General features: G+C 35.8%; 1 protein-coding gene across 1 annotated transcript; it reads right to left on the minus strand.

Moving 5' to 3' along the window:
- Positions 1-1,426: 1,426 nt before the first annotated feature.
- Positions 1,427-11,304, minus strand: LOC109059585 (RNA-binding protein 39-like). The gene is made up of 17 exons (XM_042762639.1): positions 11,041-11,304; positions 10,653-10,712; positions 7,926-7,977; positions 7,631-7,823; positions 6,082-6,147; positions 5,917-5,970; positions 4,745-4,862; positions 4,496-4,648; positions 4,270-4,407; positions 4,092-4,157; positions 3,461-3,519; positions 3,273-3,418; positions 3,058-3,138; positions 2,740-2,854; positions 2,513-2,618; positions 2,321-2,399; positions 1,427-2,217 (listed from the first exon to the last, which is right to left on the minus strand). The coding sequence occupies exons 2-17, from the start codon at positions 10,701-10,703 to the stop codon at positions 2,117-2,119; spliced, it is 1,578 nt and encodes a 525-aa protein (XP_042618573.1). The 5' UTR covers positions 10,704-10,712; positions 11,041-11,304; the 3' UTR covers positions 1,427-2,116.
- Between the last annotated feature and the right edge of the window lie 1,448 nt (positions 11,305-12,752).

Here is a 12,752-nt window from a genome sequence, read left to right on the forward strand (position 1 = left end):
GTTTAAGAATTATTTTTTTTCCGTGTCTGTACAATAAAAGTTATAAGTTGTAAAAATGAATCAACATTCTTCAAAATATCTTCCTGTATGTTCCAGAGAAGAAATTCATATGGGTTTGGAACAACATGAGGGTAAATAAAGGATGAGGATTTTCATTTATGGGTGAACTATTCCTTTAAGTAGGTTAAAAAAGTCTTTCTGAACACCTGATTCTGATTGGCTGGAAGGTGTGCCTTTAAACACAAGTCTTGCATTACACCACACACACACACACACACACACACACACAGACAGACAGTTGCTTGCTCACAGAGACAGTCTGTACTACCTTTTAGCCAAGACACATCTTATTTGACATTATGTACACCATTATTATTATTGCTTATGGTTGAGCTTGTTTATCCCCGGATTGTACAGAAGAGTATGTTTGCCTTTAGAGGCTCAGATTTGAACTACTTCCTGAGGCAAATTCCCAAGGTTTCAGTGCACCTCAACTAAATCACATTAACCAGCTATATAAGACTATATGCAATATTTCACTAAGCCCCAGTGCTCAATTATGGGATTCTGGAATGGACGGACTCTCGATTTGTAATTACAGTGAAGTTGGTAGAGGTCTTAAGACATATTTCACATTATCTGTTGAGACAAACATCTAGCAGAGTTCGCATGTCTGATTAAGGTTAAACTTATAGTAAATATTACATCTGCACCCTTAAAATGACTTTTCTAAAGGAGTGCGAGTTCATTTAAGAGTGAGCAAAGCTGTCATCCACACTTGACAAATGATACACATAATTTAGTCACACATAATTACATTAATTTCAATTGATATTTACCAGTTGTTTTTAGTTGTGTTTTTGATTGTAGTTATTAATATTAATGTTTTGTACTTATTTTAAAATCTGCGGGAAAATGTCATTTTATCACAATTTTCCATATCATATGCAACCAGACAACAGTAGTTTAAAGTCATACAGGTTTGGAACATTAGGGTGTATACATAAAGACCGCAGCTGTGTCCCAAAAGATGCACTATACAATGTGAACTCAACCATGTAGTGTATGAAATATATAAGGCTTGTCATTCATAATCTGAGTCTGATAGATCTCCCCTTTGCTACATAATTAAAGCTGCGACAGTTGAGTGCATGAAGTATCCAACATTCCACACTTCGTCTTTTTTTTAGTCTGATAGATCTCCCCTTTGCTATTTTTTCAGCCGGAAATTTCAGTGTTTACACACTACTGCACTATTACAAAACATTTTGGAATAGTTTCCAAAACATCATAGAATAGTGCACCTAGTCCCCCCCCCCAGATTGTAAAGCATACTAACATCTTCTAGAGGTGATCTACTCTTAAAAAACTTGTTTACCGACCCTTCATAACATCATGGATACAAAGAGAACCAAATTTTACACAGTGTTGTGAAAGTCATTTAATCAGAAGATTTTAGAAAAATCAATTCTTGATTATGAAAAGTTATAAATTCAAAGATGTTTTAGAAAGCTAAACAGCTCAAGTAGATTCTCCCCAAGGAAAAAAAAAAAAAAAGAAAAAAAAAATCAAAATATTTTTGCTTGTATTTTGTTGCTTAAAAATGATGAAAAGAAACAGAACAGAAAATGAACCAGCAGTTCACAACACACTGTCTGTCATGAAAAGATGAAGACTGACAAAAATTCTTGACTGAAGATTAAACAGATGAAGAAACCTCACAAGAAAAATCAAACAAACAGAAAGTCGCTCAAATACCTTTCAAAAAATGCCAGAATCTCCTTCAAATCCGGTTTTCAGGAGTCAAGAATTCATCTAGAGAGGGCGACGGTGTTACAGGTGTTCACTTATCAACAGACCACTGTACATAAAGCCGAGAGCTGGTCTAAAGCTTGCTTTTGCTATTATAAGCGATATACAGAGAGGGTGATTCTATCTGTAGATCAACACCCCTGTTAAATACAATATCAAAATACAGTCCAACTGTGAAATCTAACTTCATACATGAGGTGGCCCTCAATGACGGCTTCTTCTGGCCCACAGCAGTTCATTTGGGAAGGGGGTGTACGGTTCCAGATGAAGCAGGGTCAGTAAGAGGCAGGGGTCGCTGTCTGGATCACCGGTGCATGGGCCTCAGGAGCTCTGTGGCTGTGGCAGCATCTGGAAACAGGTTATGGTACGTAGGAAGAGGCACGTAGGCAGCTGTGATCATTTTACCTGTTAAATAGAAAGAGAGTCAAATTAATGTCACATACAACATCACAGGGCACTCCTAAAAAGAGAAAATCTTGTTAAGCGGGAGAAAACAGGACGGGATTACCTGCAAACCACCGGCCGTGCAGGGCGCCGACAACAGCCATTGCTACTGGGATGGTTGGACACTTTACAAAAACATTTCCCTGCCAAACAAAAGCAAAAGTGAGGATTAGGCTTTGAAAAACATCTGAAAAGCTCCTATTTTAACAAGAGTGTGTAGACTCCTTATAGCCACTGTATAAAGGTGATCACTTACTTGAGGAGAGTTCTTGTCGACGTATATGTGAATAATGCCTCCGTGTTTTCTGCACTCTTCGATGACATCATCCTTTATCTCCAGGTCCCAGCCAGGTTCATTTTCCCTACAAAGCAACACAACATGAAATTTCATTTTCAATGACTTTCTTTAAACCAGGACACATACGATTTGACATCACATATACCATAATGTCAAGAATAGTTTTAATAATTAGTGCAACTCACGTCTGTGGACTGAACATGTTGGAGAGCTGTAAACAATGCGTGGCCAGTGGCTCATTTGGAAGGTTCATAGCTTGGTTCATTCCAGGATTGGGAATAAGAGGTTGTGTGGTTGCGGCTGTTAAGTGGCACAAAACATAAATAACTCTCAGTGTAAGCCTTCTGAAAAATCAATACATGGTGGAAACAGGACAGCAGGTCAACAAGCTCTAAACGGATTTGTCAGATCTCCCCTTGGGGAAAATTCTCAAGACCTCAGTGCACTTCAAACTGCATTCAACTCAATGGATTCTAAGATAGGAATATGACTTAAAGACACACCATTCGCCAGATTTCCAAACGCCACAGAGCCGCTCATCTGCAAGGCCTGTTTGGCAGCAGCAGGAATCTGCAGTCCTGTACCTAAAAACATTCCAGAGATGCGTATAAATGAGTTTACAACAATGCAATATCATATGGAATAACAAATACACAAGTAGTTTGAATCAGTCATTGGCTCTTATGAGAGGAAGCAACATGCAGCGTTCAGTCTGTACCTTCTGCCAGTCTTGCCATTAGCTGAAGCCGACCTGTCGTGCCCAAGTCAATGCCAGTTCTCTCCAGTTCATCATTGTCCAAGAAGGAGCTTGCAGAGGAGGCATCTGAACGCTCGGTAACATGACCCACCTTCATCGGCCGTTGCAATCATTGTCCAAGAAGGAGCTTGCAGAGGAGGCATCTGAACGCAAGCTCGAAACCATTTAGCTGCTCCAGGGCTTTTTTAGCACATTCTGCATCTGCAAACTGCACAAACAGACAGTTAATCAGCATCAGATTTATGATGCAATGGCAAAATAGAATTGTCCTTGTCTTTTTTAAATGGAGTTTTACATTATGCAGATATAGTTGAGTTTCTTGCCAGTCACATACTTGATGAAAAAAGCTGCAAAAATGGGTCATTCAGAAAACATCAAATCACAAAGGCTGTGGTTCATTTAAAAAAGTTGAGTTAATATATAAAAATATATCAAATTTTTAGAAGTTTTAAGAGGTTGTTGATTTTTGTTTTTTTAGAGTTTTTTAAATGAGATTGTATAATAAGGTACAATATATTAGTAATTTTTAGTTATGTTTGTTCTGTGATTGTAAATTTATATATATTTTCTTAAATACTAGACATTTATTTTACAGTAAAATATTACAATAGTAATCATTCCTATTGTGTTTAATAAAAATAATATTTATAATAGTTACTACTATCATATTGATAATCCCAAATTTTTGTCCAAATTGTACAGCCCTGTAATCAAGTACAGCAAACCTGGAGCTTAAAAAAAGAAAAATAAATCAAAAATTAAGCTTTTTGATGAACTCACTGATATGAAGCCGTATCCTTTTGACCTGCCAGTCTCACTGTCCATCATTAGCTGGATGCCCTCAATCTGAAATGAGGAAAGAAACGCACAATAAATAGAAGATTCACTCCACATTAGTTTTAACTCTGGTTTAGCTGCTTATGTATGCATGCAAAACCATTTTAAACGCCAACCACACCTTTCCGAATGGCTCAAAAATGCCCCTGAGCATGTCCTCAGTTATATTGAAGTGCAGCGAGCCCACGTACAGCCGCATGGGCCCTGCACCACCTCTCTGGAGCATGCTGGCCATGGCTGCTGCCCTGTTCTTCTCAGCCTGAAATATGCAAACAATACAACAAACTGATTCACATTCATTGGATTAGGAAGCAGACAGTGGATTTGCGGTGTGTTGATGCTCTAACCTGTGAAACCTGGACTATGATGGGCACTCCCAGAACCCTCTGCCCTGTCAGGCCGATTGCCAATGGTACCGATGTCGCATCCACAAACTCAATGTAGGCAATGCCCTTTGACCTCCGAGAGTTTCTATCTGAGATCATCCTTACGTCACGGACTTAAAAAAATGGATACAACAGTAAATGGAGAGAAAAAAGAAAAAGAAACCAAACAATTTATCACAACTAGGTTTGCTTTAATCAGGGGCATCATACTTTTCCTACTGCAGAGAAGAAATCTTCCAGATCTCTGGGTCTGATTCTGGCAGCGAGCTGCATGCAGAACACTGTACGGGCGTCTCTCTCCTCAGGGCTCAGATTATCTATCGGCTGCCTGTTTGAAGAAACACAGGTCATCAACCACTGAAACACAAATCATTCAGTCTGGAAATAAAGCTTATGACCTTAAATGAATCTCTCATGGACATTCCAACAACATAAACCATTTTCTAACCATAAATAAAGATATATTTACTTAAGAAGCAAGATACTGTAAAATATTAAGAGGTGTTTTACATATCATTACTTTTATCATTATTATTAAGCCTAAATGTAACCCTGGACCACAAAACCAGTCAATTGAAATTGATCATCTGAAAGCTGAATAAATGAGCTTTACACTGATGTATGGTTTATTAGGATAGGACAATATCTGGCCAACAACTATCTGAAAATCTGGAATCTGAGGATGCAAAAAAATCTAAATATTGAGAAAATCGCCTTTAAAGTTGTCCAAATGAAGTTCTTAAGCAAGGCATATTACTACTAATAATACATTTTTTATATATTTACAGTAGGAAATAAAATATTTTCATGGACTTAAGACTGGTTTTGTGGTCCAGGGTCACAAATATGCTAAATGAGATTTTGTACTTAACCAAATTGACCAAATTTGTAATTTATCAAATTGAGACTCTTTCGAAGTGAATCAAGTTATTATTATTATTATCAAGTATTATATTATTTTAATTTAGATTATACTTGATTAGATTATTTTAAATTATCCGTGACTTTATATTAAATACATACTTTTTAAAAACATTCATGTCAGGCCAACATGACCTTAATATTCTCTATTAAAATGGCATTTTGTGTATTTCTATTGACCATTTTGTACAACATCAATGAATTTAATCAGTTGCCCATTTCTGTAGATCTTACAGCAAGTTCACTGAGATCTTTCTGATCTTTTCTGTTCATCTTTCAGTGAACAGTTCTTAAAGTAATTTTTTTTATTATTGTGAAAAATACTTTTTTCCATTATCAAAGAACCATTTGTGCACTGGAAAGGTTCCATGAATGTTACAGGAACTTTATGGAACCATCAATGCCGATCAAGAACCGTTTTAAGAGTGTTCAATACAGTCAGACAGTGCTGAGCGTCTCACCTGACAGGGCTTTTGTTCTTCTTAAACGGGCTTCTGCTCCGAGAGCGCCTGCGACTAGTCAGAATACTCCGTCAGTCTGTGTTTAGCACTTATCTGTGTAAGATTACTCAAGACAGAAATACACATCAGCACACAACAGGCGGCAAGAGTCACAGATGAGATCACCTGTGTTTGGTGAAATGTTGTGGGCCAGTCTTCCCTCCGGGACCACCATTTAATTTCGGCCCCATACTATGACATAAAACAAGGGTTTGTCTCAGTGTTAAACCAGTCAACTTTCAGCCATCGTGGCCATGTGAGAACTACTACATGCTGGTGCAGGAGGACAAGTATCCAGTGAAAATCCAAATTGTCTTCACAGAAAAATGTATATTTATTGACAGTGTAAAAAAGACAGACCTAACATGAGCTTGGATGTTATGTGATGATACTGGCAGAAATCATGTGTGATTCTGCTTTAAAAATCATGTTAAACAGCCAAATTTAAGTGGAAAACTACACTACCCATAATCCATCAATCTGAAATGATACTTCTGTTACCATGGAAACAAGAACTGTGCCATAAGAGTGTAAGAGTAATCTGTAAAACTTATATTGTATTATCAATATTTGTATACATTTGCAAATATTTTATTATCCTCATCGAAAGATAAATATAGGGAAAAAATACTTCCAGAACCATGGTCAGTGAAGAAATGGCCAATCACTGTTTACTCTATAAGGACATATTATTATATTATATTGAAATGTGTTTTATGGAAAAAATACTTATGCAACCATGGTCACTGAAGACGTGGGCGATCACTGTTTGCTTTGTAAGGGCATTATATTATATTATGATGAATATCTTAAAAAAAAAATCAGCAATCATGATCACTGAAGAAGTGGGAGATCACTGCTTGCTCTATAAGGGCATGTTGAATCATGTGACTACAACCGGCCAATGAACTTGTGGTTCAGCAGGCCCCCGTGAACCAGAACACAGCAGGCCTGGATGAACGTCGCCTCCAGGTTTTCTATTATCAGAATTCCTCAAAACAAGCACCAGGCATCTTCAAAAATACAGCAATGTGCCACAGAGTAAAAGATTGCAAGATTCAAGTACTTCTGCATTCTTAGCAAAGCAGGCATTTAGCAAGACATTGACCACCCTTTAGTTACAAAAAACTGTGACATGCATGCTTCACAAATACACAACATGTGGCAAAAAAATTCTGTCACAAAAATAAAAACATCGGTCATCATTCACTCACCCTCACATAGTTCGAAAAATGTATGACTTCAACTCATCTTTGAAGTTTAACTGTGCTTGCTCTCTGGGTAAAAACCAATGAGGTTTGTACGGTTGAGCTTCTGTTTATCATATTTTATGAGCTCTATGTATTTGCGTCGGTCAATGTTTATATGGGAATAAAAGCCCAGATGAAATCTGTTCGTCATACAAAGCGATCATGACTCTTTAGAAGACTTGGAATAAACTGCGCAATTCATACTGATTACTTTTACATTGTCTTTTTGAACTTTTCAAAACTTCTAACTTTTGTTCAAAAGGACAAAAAATATCTCAATTTATGTTACAGAAGTCTTATGGGTTTGCAACGGCATGAGAGTGAGCAAATGATGACAGGATTATCATTCCTTTAACTATTTCACTGTGTTGTTGATGAGTTTGGAACGCTGTCCTCTAAACTGAAAGTTCAGGGGTTAAACTCACAAGGGGCTTTTGCGTCCTCGGTGGCGTCCACCACGATCTTTGCTGCGGGATCGTGACTGCTTGCGCTCTCTGCTCCGTGAACGTTTCCGTTCTCGGCTACGGCTCCTGCGCTGCTCACGGCTCTTCTTGCGGCCCCCGCTTCTACTCCTGTGCTGACCTGGACTCGGACTACGACTGCTGCTGCGTCTTTTCTCGTGGAAAAAACACAATTTCATTCCAACATATGAACTTAACTTACCTGAAAAGCTTCAAATCAAGCAGAATGACAAAAATACAGAGGGCTTTTAAGCTTACTTTTTGCTGCGTTCCTCATTATGACCATTGGCGCTGGAGGACTTGCTTTCACCCTGAACAGGATTGATAAAAAAACAACATAAGAATGGAGAGGAAACACTGGAAATAGAGAGGGAAGGGTATAAGAGAAAAGGCAGAAACACTACTATTGTTGGCTCCTTTATGATAAATTGCTCGTTTTTCCTCATTTTATCACTTTGGATAAAGGCGTGTGCAAACTGAATGTAATCAAATGTTCTTTAACTTTCAAAAATAATCAGTTAATTTCTAGGTCTTGACCTTGGCTAGGCCATGTGTTTTTAGGGTAGTATAGGTACCCTGCTATTTTTAGTCTAAGTCTTGCTGTAGTCGTGCTATAGAGCTGCTAAAGGGCATTCCAGAGTGGAGGCTGTCAGTCCATGTGATCTTCCCCAGTTTGCGCTGTTGGACTGTGAGAGCTCGATGCCATCTCTGTCTCACAGCTTGTCCTGAAGCAGACAGGGATTTACACGGCTTAGTCATATTGCCTCCCAAAAGACACCGCATCAAAGTCAGCCAAAAAAAAGATTTTCAGTTTTTTTTCAGCATTTAGCCAACTATGACAGGCATTTGTTTTTCATTAATTTAGAAAAAGACAAATAAAAATTCTATTTATATCTATTTTTACTGATAGAAATTATTATTGGGTAATGCATTATTTTAATAGTAAACAGTTTCATGATAAAGAGAAATAACTAAGAAGTACATGCACAAAGCAAATGCCAATGGCCACGGTTTTAGAGACCATCAAAACACTGGGTAGAGAGACAGTATTCATATTTAGACAATTAATTCATAGGAAAATTCTGCTCATTTCATGTTTGAACACCGAAGATGGCCTTCAGTAAAGGTCAAGTACAGTCCAGGGCTTCAGGGTTTCAATTCTTGACTCCAGGTCCAATGAGAAGGCTATACCATATGAAATGCCATTTGCAATAAAGTTTACTTCCATTATAGGAGCTCGCCATTTTTTTTCTTTTTTAAATGTAGGGCAGGGGTTGATTTTATCTATTTACAACGCATGTCTATAATCTATAGTAAGTACACATCCATTCAAAAGATTGTGGTAAGCAAGATGTTTTTTTTTGTTTGTTTTTTCTAAGAAATGAATACTTTTATTCAGAAAGACTGCATTAAATTAACCAAATGTGACTGTTAAGACATATAATGTTAATATTTTATATTTTTCAACATTGATAATAATAAGAAATGTTTCTTGATCCTTTATAAATCATTGTAATATGCTGATTTGCTGATCACGTGACACTGAAGACTGGAGTAATGATGCTGAAAAACCAGCTTTGCCATCACAGGAATAAGTTGCATTTTAAAAAAATATATTAAAACACAAAACAGTTATTTTAAATGATAAAGATATTTCACGAACCACAGTATTTACTGTATATTTAATCAAATAAATTCAGTCTTGATGATCACAAAAGACTTTACAAAAATCTTACCAACCTCCAAATTTTGAACAGTAGTGCATATTTTTCTGCCGCTGCATCAGATTCCCCTTTGACAGATTTTTGGTGACATGGCTGAAACCTGAATACTGTCTCTGCTCCATGTCACATTGTGTTTCATCTATTGGCATTCATTCACCAGTATGAAACCAAATTGATTTAAAGGTGTATGGTGGCGGTCTATTTGTATTTTTTGGATCAAAGTACATTAATACACTGCGCAATTACTACCTTACTTTTTTTCACAGTTCACACTGGAATCAAAGATGTATTCAGGGGAGTAGAGGTGAGATATCATTAGGCAAGTCTATAAAGAGAGATAGATGGGCATTTATTTGTAATTCAGGATATCACACTACAAAACACAACGCTCTCTCTCTCATACACATTATACAAACCTATACTTCAGTCAGGCACAGACAATAAAAGTAGGGTTTCTGAATAGTCATGACAACACAATACCGAAAAAAAAATTGTGTCATTATATCAAAACCTGCTTTCTTCTGAACACAAAAGGAGAAACTCTGAATTTTTTACAAATTAAAAAAATGAATGGGCACTGGGGCTTTTAAGCAAAATAAATAAGTAAATAAATAAAACAAAAACGAAAATTCACCATACAAATATTATAAAAGTTGCTTGTAAGACAAGCAATTTAAAAAAAATATATATTTCAATGCACATATATGCATATATATATATATATATATATATATATATATATATATATATATATATATATATATATATATATATATATATAGACAAATACACTACGATTGGACGCAATTTCCTTGCAGAATCATGGGTAATGTATTTTTTTTTTTACCAAGAATTTTGCTGTTAAATATGATAATTCAGAAACTAAAGTGGTCTGATATCTTCAACAACCTTGAAAATTAAAAGTCCCCGAGTATGCATACTTCCAAAAAAAAAAAAAAAAAAAAAAAAAGTCCTGCAGTAAAACCGAGACCAAAAAAAAAAAAAATAAAAAAAAAAAAAATAAATATAAAAAAAAATAAAAAAAAAAAAAAACTACTTGCAGTAAAACCGAGACAGTCCAATAAAATATGTTTGAAGCAATGTTCAGATTTTCTCCTCTTGTGTTCATCATTAGAATGATATCCATATCTACCAGTCGGAACAGCATGAGGGTGAATACATTAGGAGAGATTTTTCTTTTTTTAGTTGAACTAGTCCTTCAAAAAAAAGAAAGATCCGGTAACTTCCGGTCGTCCACCCACCTTTTTATAAGGCGCTTCCAGCATGGCCTCAACATCGAAGTCATCCGCCATTCTGACCTGCTGTACATGAAAACAGCAGCACGCGGTTCACAAACACAGCCAGCACGATGAGTTATAGTTTACCATTTCTATAATGTACTCAAGTTTCATCGACAAAGCACACAAACAAACTGAAAATCATCTCACAGTTGAGCTTTAAATCTTTAAATAGCTCGCTCGCGTCTGCAGCACACGCGCAACAACAGCATTACATAAGATGCGAATTCAGACGCCTCACTCTTATCCATATACGACAGACAGCATACTGTGCTTGAAGTCATATTTACACACATTTACTTATGATCCTAACTCTTAATTAAACCAGAAGCTGCTTGTTGGCACACATTACCTGGGTTTTATGTCGCACTCCGGTTATCGTCGCGACCTCTCCGAAGCGCGCGCGTCGAGTTTGACCGTAAACAGCTGCGAAACGAACGGTCAGATCCGCCTATAGACGAGCAAAATATTCAACGAACAGTCACTCAAACAAAAACAAACACCGATGCATGTATTTGTGGATATTTGATCAGCTCAGTTCGGTTTGTCATGAGGTTTCCCCCATAAGACAACTTCCTGCTTTCCCCAAAATGGACGCTGAGAGGGGCAGGCTTTACCAGCGCTTCTTAATGTAGATAAAAGTCGAGGAGGATCTTTTCTTCCTGTGTGCTTATTTTTGCAGAACTTGCAATGCGTTTGTTTCTTTTAAACCACCCTTTTGATAGACCTGCTCTGTTTATTGCACATTTTCAACATGCATTGCAGAAACTAAGTTTAGCGCTTTGTAAACAAGGGCGGAGTCATCAAAGTCTGGCGTAATAATATCTAATCCGATTTCGAAAAATTTAATTTACTTGAATATTAAATTTATACACATGCATAATAATGTATATTTATGTTTAAATTAAATTATAATATTATAATGTTATCCATCTGTCTATAAAATAGAAATTAATTAGGCCTATAATAATTAATTTGAGAAAGTGTTTGTATTCTTTAACTAAAATATGTGCATTTAAGTGCATAATATTAATGTTTTGATAGTTGGTAATATTATCGTATGCTTTAGATTTCTTCACATGTCCTTAAAGCTGTCTGAAATAACATTTGTTTAAAGCAAAATTAAGGGATTTTAAATTAAATCCTTTTTACTCAAATATATTGGCCAGTTGAAGTGCTAAAATTGATACTGTAATGAAGGCCTATCTTTAAATAATGTTCACTAAATGGTTTAAAGTTTGAAAATGTCATACAGTTTTATTTTTTGTTTATATTTTATTATAATTAATAATTAATATATATATATATATATATATATATTATTTTTTTTTTTTTTTTTTTTTTGATAACTATGGTCAGCATCTCTTGTTCACATTCAGTGTAGACCATCTGTAAACAATGATTTTTCAAAGTTGGAAAATGTTTACAAGAAATACCATCTCAGTCTTTATATTTACAATAAACCAAGTTGTGTTACTTGTTTCTTTGTAATTATTTGTGAAATTTCTGAGTGAAAAATGTTTCTACAAACATTTTTCAGTGCAGTGTAAACAGATACTGGCTGAATACAAAGAGTTAATATGTATAAACAAATATGTGCATGTTCATTCCACTTTTTATGATATGCTGTGAAGACAAATACGAAATTCAAGATAAGAGATTTTAGTGTAGTTTCACCCATTTTTAATTTATACATAGAATGGCTATAATAATACTCTTCTGGATACTGTGTTCAGTTTTATCATTATTGTGGTGTTCTTTCATTTGCATTAGTCAAGGTCATGGGTTTGATTCCAAGGAACTGCATAAACTGATAAAAATTAATAATAAGAAGAATAGGCTATACCTTGAAAGTATGGATAAAGCAAATGTAAAAACTGGGATGAATTGTATAGACTTATTTCACATTTCCGGGATTCTCAGAAGCAGAAGTCATCATAGTTGGGAAAACATCTGTAGTGATGAACGGAAACTATACATTTTGTGTTCCCATTTACCCTAACAGCAAAAGAAAAAGAAAAAAAAAAAATGATAGCATTTCCATGACTGTCTAAATGTGAGACA

This window comes from Cyprinus carpio, chromosome A8 (genome assembly GCF_018340385.1).
Source record: "Cyprinus carpio isolate SPL01 chromosome A8, ASM1834038v1, whole genome shotgun sequence".
Classification (NCBI taxonomy): domain Eukaryota; kingdom Metazoa; phylum Chordata; class Actinopteri; order Cypriniformes; family Cyprinidae; genus Cyprinus; species Cyprinus carpio.